This window comes from Miscanthus floridulus, chromosome 12 (assembly GCF_019320115.1).
Source record: "Miscanthus floridulus cultivar M001 chromosome 12, ASM1932011v1, whole genome shotgun sequence".
NCBI lineage: Eukaryota > Viridiplantae > Streptophyta > Magnoliopsida > Poales > Poaceae > Miscanthus > Miscanthus floridulus.
The window spans coordinates 83,118,450-83,134,123 of NC_089591.1; the positions used below are offsets into that span (position 1 = coordinate 83,118,450).

Below are 15,674 nucleotides of genomic sequence, written 5' to 3' on the forward strand. Positions count from 1 at the left end.
GTGTAGGTGAACTACAAGACCGGTGGAAGTCATTGGGTAATTGATAGTGGTTGCACACAACATATGACCGGTGATCCTCGTATGTTCACCTCCCTAGATGAAGAAGTAGATGGACAAGAAAGAATCACATTTGAAGATAATTCAAAGGGCAAAGTTAAAGGATTGGGCAAAGTGGCAATATCAAATGATCATTTAATCTCAAATATGCTATATGTTGCTTCATTGAGCTTCAACTTGCTATCCGTTGGACAATTGTGTGATCTTAGCTTTCAATGTCTATTTACCGAGAAGGAAGTGGTTGTATCCAAGAAAGATGATGATCAAGTGATATTCAAGGGATTTAGATACAACAACCTATATCTAGTGGACTTTACCTCCGAATATGCTAACTTGAAGACATGCCTATTCACCAAAACAATACTTGGGTGGCTATGACATAGAAGGCCTGCTCATGTTGGGATGATCTCACTCAAGAAGCTAATGAAGAATAAATTAGTGAGAGGGTTGAAGGATGTGAAGTTTGAGAAGGACAAGCTTTGTAGTGCATGTCAAGCCGGCAAACAAGTTGCTAACACTCATCCTACAAAAGCTTTCATGTCAACCATAAGAGTGCTAGAGCTCCTTCATATGGACTTATTTGGACCAACAACATATAAGAGTTTGAGAGGAAATCTTTGTTGTCTTGTTATTGTTGATGATTACTGTAGATACACATAGGTATTCTTCCTTCATGACAAATCCGAAGTGGCATCATGTTTCAAGAAATTTGCTAAGAGAGCACAAAATGAGTTTGAGATGAAGCTCAAGAAGATTAGAAGTGACAATGGGAAAGAATTTGACAACACAAATATTAAAGCCTATTGTGATGAAGTTGGGATCAAGCATGAGGTCTCCACAACATATACTCCTCAATAAAATGGTATAATTGAGAGAAAGAACCGGACATTAATCACACTAGCAAGAACAATACTTGATGAGTACAACACACCCGAAGCTCTATGGGCGAAAGCTATCAACACCGCATGTTATGCATCCAACCGCCTATTTCTTCAAAAGTTTCTTGGCAAGACACCTTATGAGTTGCTCAATGGAAAGAAGCCAGACGTCTCATTCTTTAGGGTGTTTGGTTATAAATGCTACATCTACAAGAAGCGGCAACACCTAGGGAAGTTTCAAAGATGTTGTGATATTGGTTTTCTTGTTGGTTACTCATCAAAGTCCAAAGCATATAGAGTATTTAATCATGCCACTGGCTTGGTTGAAGAAACATATGATGTAGAATTTAATGAATCTAACGGCTCCCAAGGAGCACATGATAATCTTGATGATGTAGGTGATGAACCATTGAGGGAGGCCATGAAGAATATTCCAGTTGGAGACATCAAGCCACAAGATGATGAAGATGATGTACAAGTGATTAATCCACCTTCTTCATCAAATGTGCCACAAGATGGTGATAAAGATGAGAGAGTAGAAAATAAAGATACTCATGTCTCCCATGAGGAAATGGTGACACAAGCACAAGATGTTGATGCTCCACAACCTCCCCCTCAAGTGGTTGATAGAAGAAATTCACCTCTACTACAAGCTCATCCACAAGATCTCATCATAGGGAGTCCATCAAAGGGTGTAATGACTCGATCTCAAAAACTTGCTTCGTTTATTGAACATCACTCTTTTGTCTCTTGCTTTGATCCTACTAAGGTAGAAGAAGCTCTTCAAGATCCGGATTGGATAAACACCATGCATGAATAATTAAACAACTTCACTCGCAATGAAGTTTGGACTCTTGAAGAGCGACCACAAGGTGTAAGAGTCATTAGAACAAAGTGGGTGTTTCGCAACAAGCAAGATGATCAAGGCATTGTTATGAGGAATAAGGCAAGACTAGTTGCAAAAGGGTTCTCTCAAGTTGAAGGGTTGGATTTTGGAGAGACCTTTGCACCGGTTGCAAGACTAGAAGCCATTCGTATCCTCCTTGCATATGCATCACATCATGAAATGAAACTTTATCAAATGGATGTGAAAAATACATTTTTAAATGGCTTTATAAATGAACTAGTCTATATTGATCAACCTCCTAGGTTTAAAGACCCTAGATATCCTAATCATGTTTATAGGTTGTCCAAGGTGCTATATGGGCTTAAGCAAGCTCCAAGAGCTTGGTATAAACGTCTTCGGGATTTCCTTATTGAGAAGGGCTTCGCCATTGGGAAGGTCAACACCACACTGTTCACCAAGAAGCTTGATGGATATATCTTTATTTGTCAAGTATATGTTGATGATATCATCTTTGGATCATCAAATGAAGATTCTTGCAAAGAGTTTGGTGAATTAATGTCGAAGGAGTTTGAGATGTCAATGATTGGAGAGCTTACATTCTTTCTTGGTTTCCAAGTCAAGCAAATGAGAGAAGGGATTTTCATCTCTCAAGAAAAGTATACCAAGGATCTTCTCAAGAGGTTCAATATGGATGAATGTAAGCCAATCAAGACACATATGCTATCTAATGGACATCTCAACCTAGATGAGGGAGGTAAAACGGTTGATCAAACTCTCTACCGCTTTATGATTGGTAGCTTGTTATATTTAACCGCATCTAGGTCCAACATCATGTTTAGTGTGTGTATATGTGCTAGATTTCAAACTAATCCTAAGGAAGCTCATTTGATTGCCGTTAAAAGAATCCTTAGGTATCTTAAGTACACACCAAGCATTGGCCTTTGGTATCTCAAATAAGCTATATTTGAATTAGTTGGCTATTCCGATTTAGATTATGCCGGTTGCAAAGTTGATAGAAAAAGCATATCCGGAGGGTGCCATTTGCTTGGTAGATCACTTGTGTCTTGGTCCTCCAAGAAGCAAAATAGTGTAGCTTTGTCTACCGCCGAAGCGGAATACATTGCCGTGGGTGCTTGTTGTGCACAAATACTTTACACGAAGCAAACTTTGCTCAACTATGGTGTAATTCTAGAAAAGATAACACTTTTGTGTGACAATAAAAGTACGGTAAAGCTTGCTAATAATCTGGTTCAACACTCTCGCACCAAAGCACATAGATATCCGTCATCACTTTCTTAGAGATGATGTTGCTAAGAATGATATTTCACTAGAAGGTATAATGTGCTTGATTTTAGCAACTTCTCTAGAAATTGAGCTTGTGTTGCCCCTTGCATTGCATTATAACATACAACATGTTTAACTTTTGGTAATGAATTTAGGGCTTGTCTAACATGGTTAAGATAACCGCCGAAAAGCGTGTCAAGAAGCTTAACCTTGGATCAAACTTGACAAGCAACTAGAATTACTTTCAAGTATTGCATTGCATGAATGTTGTTTTGTTCTTTCTCTTCAATCACCCTTTTATTGCCTATTTTCTTAAAAAAGAATTATAGCCTAAGGCAAAATATTTTGAAAAATTTGTTGGTTTGAGAGAGGTCACTCACATCAGTCCCAATTCATGTTTATTTGGGTCTTATTAAAGTTGGGACTTGATTGGGAACAGGCAGCACGAAGGAACTTTGAAGATCTGATGAAAAAGAGTGACCGGACGCTGCACCGGACTCTGATGTCCAGCGTTCGGTCAGTTCACAGTAGGTGAACCGTGCTGCGAAGGTGTGACCGTACGCTGGAACAATGTTCTACCTACGTTCGGTCAGATGGCGTTTCTGTGTCTGGTCAAGCGAAGAAGATGAAGTCAGGATCGATCGGACTCTAGCTGCGTCCGATCAGTTGGGATCGGACGTGTCCGGTCATGACTTGAGAGGATTTGGACCTCTCTGGAGTCGACCGAACTCTGGGTGGCGGTGTCCGATCGTTGCCACCGGAGCATCCGTTCAGTAGAAATCGTGTGAGTTCCAAACTCTTCTCTGTTTCCTTTTCTGTCACGTCTATGGGCCACCATATAACGCCACGCCGGGCTTGACCTAAGGCCGCATCCACCGCGAATCCACCGACATCGCCGCGTAGAATCCCTAGCTGCGCCTCCACTGCTCATCTCGCATCCTGCACCCACATTGCGCCGCCGTGTCCGCGTGAGCCCATGCCAGTTGCCCGCGACGCCTGCTCCCATGCCGTCTGCCCGCTGCTGCACCGCACTATGCCACCGCTCCTATGTCGCCCGCAACAATCCAGCACCGCCGCCTGCGCCTCCCCTGCCACTGATCCGCGCCATCAAGCCCTAACACCATCGCACCACGCCAGCCTCCATCGAGCCCACAGCTTTGCTCACCCACCGTATTGCGTCGCTAGAACCCTAACCCTAGGGATTTTCCTGGTGGTGCCCTCGTGTTCCATTTCTCTACTCTTCGGATCGCCGGTTCGTCAGGTAGCAAGCCCTCGATTCTAATTTCGTACCTATTGCTTGCTTCTTAGGGTTTCGTATCTCTAGATGTATATTGAAATTATTCATATATCCGATCTATTCTAATGTGCAGCGAGTCGGTGTTTCCAAGGTCACTTCGGCAGTTGTTAGTCAGCTCAGGGCTAAGCTCATGAGTATGGATCGAGGCCAAGCCTCGAAAGTGTCAGTGACAGTTATTTCTTGTCCAAGGCAGTAGATCATTCCAGATGGCACGTGTCAAGAACACCGAAGGTGGTCCAGGTGATGAGGATCCGAGGCCTCCGTCTCGCTTGCCTACTAATGTGAAAGGCAAGGTGACAAGAAGCTCATGTCGAAGAAGCAAAAGTATGCAGATGCTGATACAACAAGAGCAGCAGCAGTGGCAGCCGTCGCAGAGCATGTAGAGAGAGGAGGTGCTAGAAGTGGAGTCTAGATTGCAGATCAGCTTTCACCAGCACAAAGTGCGGCTATTGAACAAGTTGAGCGTCGTCATGGTAGTCCAGCTGTGACTGTCATGCTTGAGGGGCATCATGTTGCTTTGGAGGAGACTCAGCCTCAGGGGGAGTCATAGCAGCAGACACAGCCACCAGTGCAGTTAGAGGGTGCTGAGCAGACTCAGGAGGGAGAGCAGATAGAGGAGATAGATCAGGCATCTTAGCCATAGCTTCACCGCTCTAGTCGTACCCATACCCAGGTGACACCGAGGCCAGAGACACAGAGGAGGGGTTCTCGTCCACCTCCTAGACCACAGGGTCCGCCTCCAGTGACTCATCTGGATTTGAGGGCTGCCACGACCAAGCAGGTGCAGTAGCTCAGATTTGTGTAGTTTGAGTGGTTCCTGTCTAGGAGGGATGATCGTGCTTCTGAGGGTTTCTATACACCACTGCAGGAGGATTTTTATAATACATATCTTAACAGTGGGGTTGCTTTCAGGTCTTAGAGGGTTTGCTCCATTGAGTCCATTGTAGCAATAGTAGGAGAGCAGATTCACCCTTACCTATCTTACTTACCAGGGCTGACAGACTTACTCAGATAGACAGGCATAAATGTTCCATCATGGGTTCGTGAGTTCTATGCTACACTTTGGATTGACCCACAGCACAGATTTATACATTTTGCATTTAGAGGCAGAGACTACAGGTTGATGAGCTTCAGGGTCAGAGAGATACTCAGGCTTCAAGAGCAACTCATCCAGCTACATGAGGTTTGCTATGGTCAGACAGCGCCTCCTAGACGCCCTCACGGTGGTCTTGTGCCCCCTACAGATCTGGTCCACCATTGCTTTACAGAGCCATTCGGCGAGGGGTCGAGCAGGACACCCAGGGCCCTCACTCCTACAGCTAGACTACTTGATGCTATCATAAGGAGGACCCTGCTTCTAAGGATGGGATATCGCGAGGGCTTGACTCGCATTCAGTTATGGCTACTGAACTCTCTGATGCAGTAGACTGTGTTTGATATTTGGGATCTTATACTATTAGAGATGGAGGATATCCTTATAGAGGGGTTTAGGGGTCATGTCAGCTGCCTTATGCACACTGGATTACCTTTCTAATTCATAGGGCAGTTATAATGAGACCTTTGGTAGAGTATTCTGGTGCTACTACCGAGTTCCCTGCATATAACATGACCCAGATGCTCCATCACAGCAAGCCGAGTGCACCTAGCCAGTCGTGCCATCGCCTAGAGGTGCCAGAGACTGCAGCCTAGTAGGATGAGACTATCAGGGGCATTGTAGCTATAGAGGAGGAGCAGTTAGATGCTTAGCAGGAGGGTATGGTAGAGAGCGACCCCAACGACAGTTCAGATGATGACTACTAGGATATCCCTCAGATGCCACCTCGACGACATGATCATGAGGTTGGTAGCTCCAGTTTAGCTCCACCTGCAACGCAGATAGACCCCGCTCTACTTACTATACTTGAGCGGATGAGGCAAGATCAGGCTCGCCAAGCCCAGGAGACTACAGCTACATTTGCATAGTTTCAGGGCAGACAAGATGAGTTTCAGCGACAGCAGCAGGCTATCCAGCAGCAGCAGTTACTGGGATTCATGCAGCATGTTGTCTCTACCATTGGGGCTCCACCACCACAGTCTTCACCCCAGATCGGCTAGCCTGCCACCACTTCTTTGACTCCAGCTTTACAGCCTAGTGGGCTTCAAAGCCAGGGACTGCCAGCGACATAGTTTCCTTCACATACAGAGCAGGTATCCTAGTGGTTTGCCTCGCCAGTGCCAGCCCCGCAATTCACACCTCTACACATGGGTTTCACATCAGCTCAGACTTCCTCACTGCCTATGCCAGATACCCCAGTCTCTAGGAGCCTTGGTGCAACATTTAGTGAGTTGATAGGGTAGCCTACTCCGCTAGATCTACATGTCCCTGGTCCTTTCACAGTTGCTCCTATCACTAGGACTACAGAGACGCTTCCTTCTTCAGTTGCATCATCAGAGCCGCCTGCTTCAGTCATACCTGCAGAGTCATAGGTTGCACCAGTTTTAGAGTAGACCCAGACCGCTTCAGCGTCACTTCCAGTGACAGAGGGTCAGACCGCTCAGAGCTCAGGATCAGATGATGGCACATAGTTCCAGATCGCTCATCGCACCTCAGCGCCCGACTCATCCGCTGCAGCCCCACTGACCGACCCTTAGGTTTTGGTGTTTGATGCCAAAGGGGGAGAGGAATCGAGTATGATAGACTTAGGGGGAGCAATACATTTAGGGGGAGCTTATCTATTATATTTGGCTTTTTATGTGTGATACACTATTATGCATTCATGTTTACTTTCATGCATCGAACTATATTTATGTCATAGTGGTATCTATGTGATGTGATATTTATGTGATATGTGTGCTCTCTACTTTGAATTATTTATATGTCATGTCACTTGGCTATGCTCATTTGTTTTGCTTTCGCGTTTTACTCTGATGCAAATGAGCTTTATTACTTGTACTCATGCTTATTTCATATCTATTAAGTACATCATGTTGGCTTGGGTCATATAAGCTTGCCTAATTCTTTTGTTCTTATTGTCAAAAGCTTATATGAACCAAGCACGTTGAAAACCTCATCTCTTTTTCATACTCGAGGTTATATTGTCATCAATCATCAAAAAGGGGGACATTAAAAGCATCTAGGCCCCTAGTTGGGCTTCAATGATTAATGACAATACGTGATTACTATGACTAACGTGTATTTTGTAGAAGCAATTAAGTTAGGTCATGGTAATGGCAATTGATTGGGCAATCATGGTTGTCATGCCCCTACAATGGAAATCATTTCGGTTTTCAAATGATGGACGACAAGGTTAAGGATGGACTAGTTCTAAGTGTCATTTGGTGTTGAAGAGACACTTAGAGTAGTTTAGGACTTTGTTTTTCCTTTGGCCGTACTATTAAGGGGGGTATGGACGGGTAGCTTAACCTAGGTGAGTCTAGTGGGTTAGGTGTGGTGCACACTTTGTCAAATCTAGCACTAGGTAGCTCCTAAGTAGCCCTAAGATCAATTGGAGTAAACTTCATTCACATATAATTGCGAGTAGGAAGTGAATGGAAGGTCAAATGTTGACCGAACGCTGGTTCTGGTGTGATCGGACGCTGGCGCAGAGTCTGGTCAGTTCATTTGATCAAGGTGAAGTCATCTGGATGCGACCGGACGCTGAGTGAAATATGACCGGACGCTGGGTGCCAGAGTCCGGTCAACTCTAGTAAGGTTCTAGAGAGAGAGAATCCTGATCGGACGCGTCCGGTCAGTGCTGACCGGACGCTGGTCAGGTTCCGGTTACTGACCGGACGCTGAGCAGCAAAGTGACCGGACGCTGGGTGCCAGAGTCCGGTCAACATCAGTAAGGTTCTAGAGGGCAGTTTTCATGACCGGACGCTGGTCAGTGTCCGGTCACAACTTAACTGCTCGGTGACGGGGAGAACTGACCGGAGCGCCCGGTCACCCCGCAGTGGCACATAACGGTTCGTTTTGAATGAGGGGTTATAAATACTTTCTCTATTCATTCAAGGGATAACTTTTGCTCATTTCAACAGCTGAGAAACACCCTTGAGAGTGCCAAAAAGAGCAAGGTCCTAGTGAGGTAATTGAGATTTGAGAATCCAAGAGAGAGGCCTCATTAGTGAAAGCAAGAGTAGCAAAGTGTGCATCCACCCTTCTCATTAGGCTTGTCGTGGTCAAGTGAGAGTTTGTGCTTGTTACTCTTGGTGATCGCCATCACCTAGATGGCTTGGTGGTGATTGAGAGCTTGGTGATCATCCGGCGGAGCTTGTGGATGACTCAACTCAAGTTGTGAGTGGTTGTGGGTGATTCACCGCGACGGAGTGTCAAAAAATCAACCCGTAGAGAGCACTTGATCCTTGCGTGGATCAAGGGGGAGCTACACCCTTGCGCGGGTGCTCCAACGAGAACTAGTGGGGAGTGACGACTCTCCGATACCTCAGCAAAACATCGCCGCGTTCCTCTCTCTCTCTTTACTTTGAGCATTTACTTTGAGCAATTCAATGCTTATATTTACATTCATAGAATTACCATGCTAGAGTAGGATTGGAACTTAGGGTGCAAAACTTTTATGCGGTAGAACATTAGAAACACTTTCTAGGCACAAGGGGTGAAGTGGGCTAAGTGTATGATTTATTTATTGCAAAGATTTTTAGAATTAGTCCAATTTACCTTCGTCTTGGGCATCTTGATCCTTTCACTTAGCTAGAAGTAGTGTCTACGATGAACTTGGTAGACATGTTTGGTTTGTATCCCCGTCGAATGGCATTTGTACTTCTTATGAAGCTCAATAAAGGTTTTTTATTCTCCTAAAAAAGGCATATTTATTATAGGGAGAAAAGGATAATAAATTTGTTTTTTTACATAGAAACAATTTCTTTATATGACATTGATGTATAATTGTTTTGTCAACTCTTGAGTTAGACGTACGTAAGAGATTTGGCAGATGAATATACCACTTAAAATGAAGTTTTTCATGTGGTTCTTCAAAAAAGGGGTTATCCTTATAAATCTTGCTCGCAGAAATTGCCATGGGAGTTTGTGGTTTATGTAATAATTTAGAAATCAATCCAGCATCTATTTTGGACAGTCCATTTGCTAAATTTTCTCTGGCGTCTTGTGCATGTTACGTTTTGCAATTTCACCACCAGTGAATGCAAGGCCCTTTTTGGCAGGGCCTAGGCTTCTCCAAAAACAAAGAAGATTCGAAAAACCACATTTTGGTGGCTTCAACTTCTTGCCCCAAAACGGTTTTAGCTTCATCATTTTTGACTTGTTTTTAACTTTAAGGGTTGTTCTCATTTGTACTTGTTTGGTAGGGCTTTTAATTAAGCTAGTAGAGAAGACCCCACAAAAGGTGTACTAGAAAGGACCTAAATAACATGTTCAACCAATAGTCTAATCAAGCGGGTAGAAATTATAAACACTATTTATTCACAAAGGGCGACAACATTTTGTTGGGTGCTTTGGTTGACAAGAAGTGAGGTTATCTCAGACAAGTGCATACAAATAAATACATTTTTGTAGGTCTTGGTCAGGGGATACTTCGACTTCGGTTCTAGGCGCAATTGCAACGATTTCTAGGCGCAATTGCATCGATGTGATAACCAAAAGAAGCTATTGATCCAAGCTTGATGCACTTAGGAATCAGCGGTAGTGCTATTTTTAACATTCCATGGATGGTTGTTTATTTTTAGAATTGAATTTTAACATGGAACTCTTTCATAACCTTTGACTATGTTTGGGTGGTGTGTGCCACGGCATGTAATAATTTGAATTGATTTCTCTTCTTGAAAACGGATGCAGCCGAAATATTTTTCTACTATCTAAAAACTATATTATTGGGATGTACACAAGAGCGTATAGCCACAGGGACGGTCCTGCCTACAGACAAAGCCCAAAGGATGAACTCCCTCGGTGCCAGCAGAAATCAAACATTGAGGAAATGAAAAGTATAGTACTCCGTAGGGAAGAAAAAATAAAATGAAAAAGAAAATAAGAAAATATGCACGAACTGCCTCGGCGCCAGCAGCAATCAAACATGAACAGTGTGAGGAAAATGAAAAGTATATAGTAGAGAAGAAAAAAAAATGAAAAGTATATTAACTAAAAAACGTGGTCGCCAGGATTCAAACCTGCGCGGGCAAAGCCCACATGATTTCTAGTCATGCCCGATAACCACTCCGGCACGACCACTTTGATGTCATGGGTCATCGAACACTCAATAGAACGCGTATGCATGCTGTAAAATTAAGTCCACTGATAATGCTGTAAAATTAAGTTACCCCTGATAACTCATGTAGCACGACATTTTTCCTAGCATCACGTAGATAGTACTATGGCATTGATGACCTACCATGCAGACTTCGAGTTTGGCTATATGCCATTGCTCGAAAACTAGACGGCAAGACATGGCCCATTCTCAGATCCAAAGCCTGAACTTAGTTTCTGCCAGATTTGTTGGATTCAAGGAATGTTTCTAGACTGATACATCATGTAGATTCATACTAATTACATGGAAATCAGGAACCTTGTTTTCAGCTTTAGTATTCGAGAGAGAACCTGTAGAACAGTTGCTTTTGAGTGCTGACTGCTGAGAATCCAAATGCTGAACGATGGGATGATCAACCCAGTTTTGTAGGAACCGGTGGCATTTCAACATAAATCTATCATAGCCATGACACATTGCGCTTTGTGTTTCCTCACTTTTCAGATAGTCCAAACGTAATGTTCCTGGACAAAACCTTTTTCTGAAGATACACTGAAATCCTTAGACTGTCTCCAACGGACTACCCAAACCGTGACCCATCCGCATTTTGGGTAGTGCACAGTGCTTTTACGTGGAAAAATCAACCTCCAACGGACTACCCAAACACAGCAGCCATTTTGCGTCCAACCAAACACGGTACGCAAATTTGCGTCCTCTCTCGTTCCCTTTGCGTCTCCTCCGGCGGGTCCCACCACCACGAGCTCGGGGACGACCGTCGCCGGGGCCGAGCTCGCCCGCGCCGGGGCTCGCCCGCGCCGGGGCGGAGTGCGCCGGGGCCGAGCTCGCCGGGGCGGAGTACGCCAGGGCGGAGCTTGCCGGGGCGGAGTGCGCCGGGGCCGAGCTCGCCGGGGCCGAGCTCGCCCGCGCCGGGGCCGAGCTCGCCAGGGTCGAGCGCGCCGGGACGGAGCTCGCCGGGGCGGAGCGCGCCGGGGCGGAGCTCGCCGGGGCCGAGCGCGCCCGCGCCGGGGCCGAGCTCGCCGTTCTGCTTCTCTTTTGCGTCCTCGGTTGGAAAACGGGAGTTTTGGCTGCCTATCCATTCTACTGTGCATGACTCAATCTACCGAATGCGTCTCACGTTTAGGTCTTCCTCGTTGGAGACAGTCTTAGCCAGGCACTTCTGCGAAAATGTCGATGCAGTGACTAAAAACTAGATCAAAGGTGATGAAATGATGCCCAGCACATAATCTAACTTCCACTTGTGCATTGATTTATGGGTAATAGTCATATACATCACACTACCATAGTACCATGGTCCATGGGTACTCGGTACTCAATCATTTACATCTCCAGCACATAAGTAAAGATCGATGATATATGGATTCAGAAAATAAAAATATAAACATGGGTATACACAAAAGAAACGCAAACTAGATCAGGCCTAAATATCATTCCGCGTGAACGGAAACTTACAAGGTCTTCCACAAGTGTGTAGTTCCAAATTACAAGCAGCCAGTACATCTGCTGCTGGGCATTGCATAATATGCCGGCCTGTAGCAAGGTGAGAGCGTCTCTGCATGGCTGGTGCAGTTGTATTATTAGCTCTATCACGTCACTGATCACACATCTCACAGGTGCCCCAGCACAGGCCATGGAGTCACTCCATTGGCAGGAAGCATAGGTTTTATTATAGGAGTTCGCCGCACCATCGTCATGGATTCATTCAGACGTGATGATTGGCCCTTGAATTGGGAGACCTTCTACAGAGACGTATAAGCCCAGGAAAAAACTTTCAGTCAGTAGGAGTCTAAGAGAGAATAAGCATCGCAAAGTGAAAACAGAGGTAAGCAATAAAGGATGAGAAAACTAGGATACATGGATAAGGATCAATTCGAGCATCTAATCCCAACATTCCAACCAATGATTTGTCGAATTGTCGATCTAGGAATACTCTGATATTTTACATCTGCTCTGCCATTCATAATCCGTTCACGTTCTATAACAAAGTCCTATAAGTTGAAGCAACCACAAATGCAAATTGTGGGAGTAGGAATACAAGCTTATATCGATTATATTTTGTTTCTTTTCTGTGATTGGGCTTCAGCATAAACAGCACACGGGCATCTCCAAAGACAGTCAGCTACCGTGAGGCAGCACATCGTTTATTCAGTGAAAGAAAAATATATACGAAGAGCATCTAAGCTCACAATACTGCTAACTGCTAAGCTCAGTACGTATCGGTTTCTAAGCGACTCAGGAAGAAGCAGCGTGTGAAGAAGGTGAAATCCACAAGTCACAAGCAAGACGCTTGCAGGGAAGAGGATGGAAAGGCGTCACCTTTTCATCGAGGACGAGGCGGACGCGCGCGACGGCCTTGCTCTGGCGGCGCATCCGGTACAGCCGGCGCCCGAGCACGGCGAATCCGAGCAGCGCGACGGCGAACGGCACCGACCAGGAGCTCCTCGCCGCTCGCAGCGCCCACACCCGCAGCGCGTCCAGCGGCAGCTTCCACCACGGGACCAGTCCTCCCCCCTTCGCCACGGCCCCCTCGCCCGCATCAGCCGCGGCGGCCGCCGTGACCCCGGCCTCCTCCGTGGCACGCTCCACTGGATCGGTGGCCTCGACCTCGGGCCTCTCCCCGTCGGAGGACGAGTCCGACCAGAGCGCGGCGCGGTCGCGGCCGGGGAAGAGAAGGTCGTCAGGGTCCGGCTCCACCCAGCTCGCGTTGTCCGACGCCCCGAGAAGCCCCTCCTCCACACCGTCCTCGTCCTCGTCCTCCTTCGACAGCGATGCCCTCCGGGGGTACTTGGCGTCGGAGCCGAGGTCGAAGTAGTCGTGCTTGATGGCGCCGGCGTCGTCCTCCCCGCCTCCGCCTCCGCCGCCGGCGTACGGCTCGGCCGCCTTGGGGGACGCGAGGAGGAGCTCCCAGTCCTCGTCCATCTCGCGGAGGCCGGCTAGGGTTCGCGAGCGGGGATTCGGAGGCCAAAGAGGAGCGGAGGTGAAGGAAGGGGCAGAGTCTGGTGTGCCGTGTCGGGTGGGGAAGGGGGCCGAAGATTCGCGGGGCTGCATGGGGCTGCAAGGAAACGGTGGTTATTTTGCTGTTGCTTGGAGTTTAGGCGTTTGGGGGAGAAAGGCTGAAAGGGTCAGGAATTCGATTCCTTTTTGTTTGTGCAATGCGACTAGTCATCAGAATGATGCATCATCGGCGATGTCAGTGGTCGTCAGTAAAAACCGGCCAATTTTACAGATCTATGGGCATTCGATTTCCACATGGGTTTTACTTCAGCAGGAAATGCAATGAGTTGATTTACAGCATCTCATCTCAGATCTCAGGTAAAAGACCATGCTGATTTGATTTCCCCGGAAAGTCCACAGTTGAACTTCACTACGGAGTAGACACTAGTAGACAGTTGCAGGTTCTACTCGAAATCTTTTTTCTTTGTCGAGATTTTTTTCGTATTTATTAGCTTGGTTGTACCGGAGTATTTCTGATAGATAACCGGTTGTTATTGTCGAATCTGCCGTCATTCTGAATTCTGATAGCGAAATGTGAAATGAACCCACCAGATTTTTGGAGGCCTGCATGCGGAAGCAGAACGTGTGCTTGGTAGCGGCGGCCGGTGGCTGCAAACCTGTAAATTTTAATGTCCTTGTCTCTTTTACAACGACTCGATTTCGTTCCTCGTCTCTTTTATTTGTGGGGCGGTCAAAAAGCAGATTCGGATTTTTTTTTTATTTGCGGAGCACAGACCCCTCATCTCGTTTGATTTGTCTGCAGCAGTGTTTCTCTGGTAGACTGCAGCAGTTTTTCAGATGGAGTAGAGCCGTCGAGTGAGCGCGAGATCGTGGCAGCCATCATTGGCAAAATGAGAATCCAATGCGTTTACGTGCTAGACTGCTAGTAGTGCGATAGTGTTCATCGAGCCCTTCGAGTGGACTGGTGGCGCTGGAAGCCAGAAACGAAGGGGATGAAAGAAGTCACGCCCAGTTGTTTCCTGTCGCCAATAATAGGAGAGTCGAGAGGAATGATATCCAAAAGCGGCACGTCGATTTCTCGTAGTCAAATGATGGTAAATAATGATGATGAATGCGGAAGGGCTTAGCTCCCCCCCCCCCCCCCCCCCCCCCCCCCCCCCCCCTAGTGCCTGCAAGTTGCAATGTCATGATGTTATTTTTTAAGGGGAGGAAACAAGTGATAAATCCAGCGGCCTGGTTGTTGTCATCCTAGTTTGTCTCTGGCGTTCGTGGTTCATTTCTTCAGGAATTTGATTCCTTTTTGTTTGTGCAATGCGACTAGTCATCTAAATTCTAAAATGATGCATCATCGCGATTCAGTGGTCGTCAGTAAACCACGGCCAATTTTATAGATCCGTGGGCATTCGATTTCCACGTGGGTTTACTTCGGCAGGAAATGGACCGAGTAGATTTACAGCATCTCTGATTTGATTTCTCCGGAAAGTCCACAGTTGAACTTCACTGGACACTTATAGACAGCTACATGTTCTACTTGATAACTTTTTGTATCAAGATTTTTTGTATCAAGATTTTGGACCGAGCTAGCTCGCAGATCGTGGCAGTCATCATTGGCAAAACGAGAATCCAATGCGTTTACGTGCTAGTAGTGCGATAATGTTCACCGAGCCCTTGGAGCGGAGTGCTGGCGCTGGAAGCCAGAAACGAACTAACGAAGGGGATGAAAGGCACGAGTCTGTCCACGTCGACGGCTCCCAGTTGTTTCCTGTCACCAAGAATACGAGAGTCGAGAGGAATGATGTCCAAAAACGGCACGTCGATTTCTCGTAATCACGATGGTATGTCCGAATCGAATCAGGCCCTCTTCTGTTCCACTACTTCAGCAGTACTTTTTAGCGAACTAATGTTTTTTTTACGGCATTTCAGCGTAAGCATCAGTATAAGCCAAAATAAATGTGGTTCAAGGGCTTAGTTTTAACCCCCAGATTTTTTTTTTCTGTAGTGCCTGCAAGTTGCAATGTCAATGATGTCAGTTTTTTAAAGGGAGAGGAAACAAGTGATAAATCCAACGGCCTGGTTGTTGTCATCCTAGTGTGTCTCTGGCGTTCGTGGTGCATTTCTTCTGGATAAGCAGATCCATGGTCTCACTA

General features: G+C 46.1%; 1 protein-coding gene and 1 non-coding gene across 3 annotated transcripts; both read right to left on the minus strand.

The window, feature by feature from the left end:
* Positions 1 to 10,459: 10,459 nt before the first annotated feature.
* TRNAS-AGA (transfer RNA serine (anticodon AGA)) lies at positions 10,460 to 10,541 on the minus strand. The gene has a single exon. It is a non-coding gene; the product is annotated as a tRNA-Ser (tRNA).
* A 1,277-nt stretch (positions 10,542 to 11,818) lies between these two features.
* On the minus strand, positions 11,819 to 13,678 carry LOC136497006 (uncharacterized). Of its 2 annotated transcripts, none has more exons than XM_066492791.1 (2): positions 12,889 to 13,678; positions 11,819 to 12,308 (listed from the first exon to the last, which is right to left on the minus strand). In XM_066492791.1, exons 1-2 carry the CDS (start codon positions 13,618 to 13,620, stop codon positions 12,180 to 12,182), a joined length of 861 nt encoding a protein of 286 aa, XP_066348888.1. In that variant the 5' UTR covers positions 13,621 to 13,678; the 3' UTR covers positions 11,819 to 12,179. The 2 variants fall into 2 exon arrangements, with proteins under 2 accessions (XP_066348888.1, XP_066348887.1); XM_066492790.1 differs by having other exon boundaries at positions 11,819 to 12,311; positions 12,889 to 13,670.
* Between the last annotated feature and the right edge of the window lie 1,996 nt (positions 13,679 to 15,674).

Bases quoted from the DNA above. Each gene is read 5' to 3' on its own strand.
- LOC136497006 (XM_066492790.1), bottom strand. From the start codon at position 13,620: ATGCAGCCCCGCGAATCTTCGGCCCCCTTCCCCACCCGACACGGCACA. The intron at 12,312-12,888 runs GTGACGCCTTTC...ACGTCTCTGTAG, and splicing joins GCCTCGTCCTCGATGAAAAG to AAGGTCTCCCAATTCAAGGG.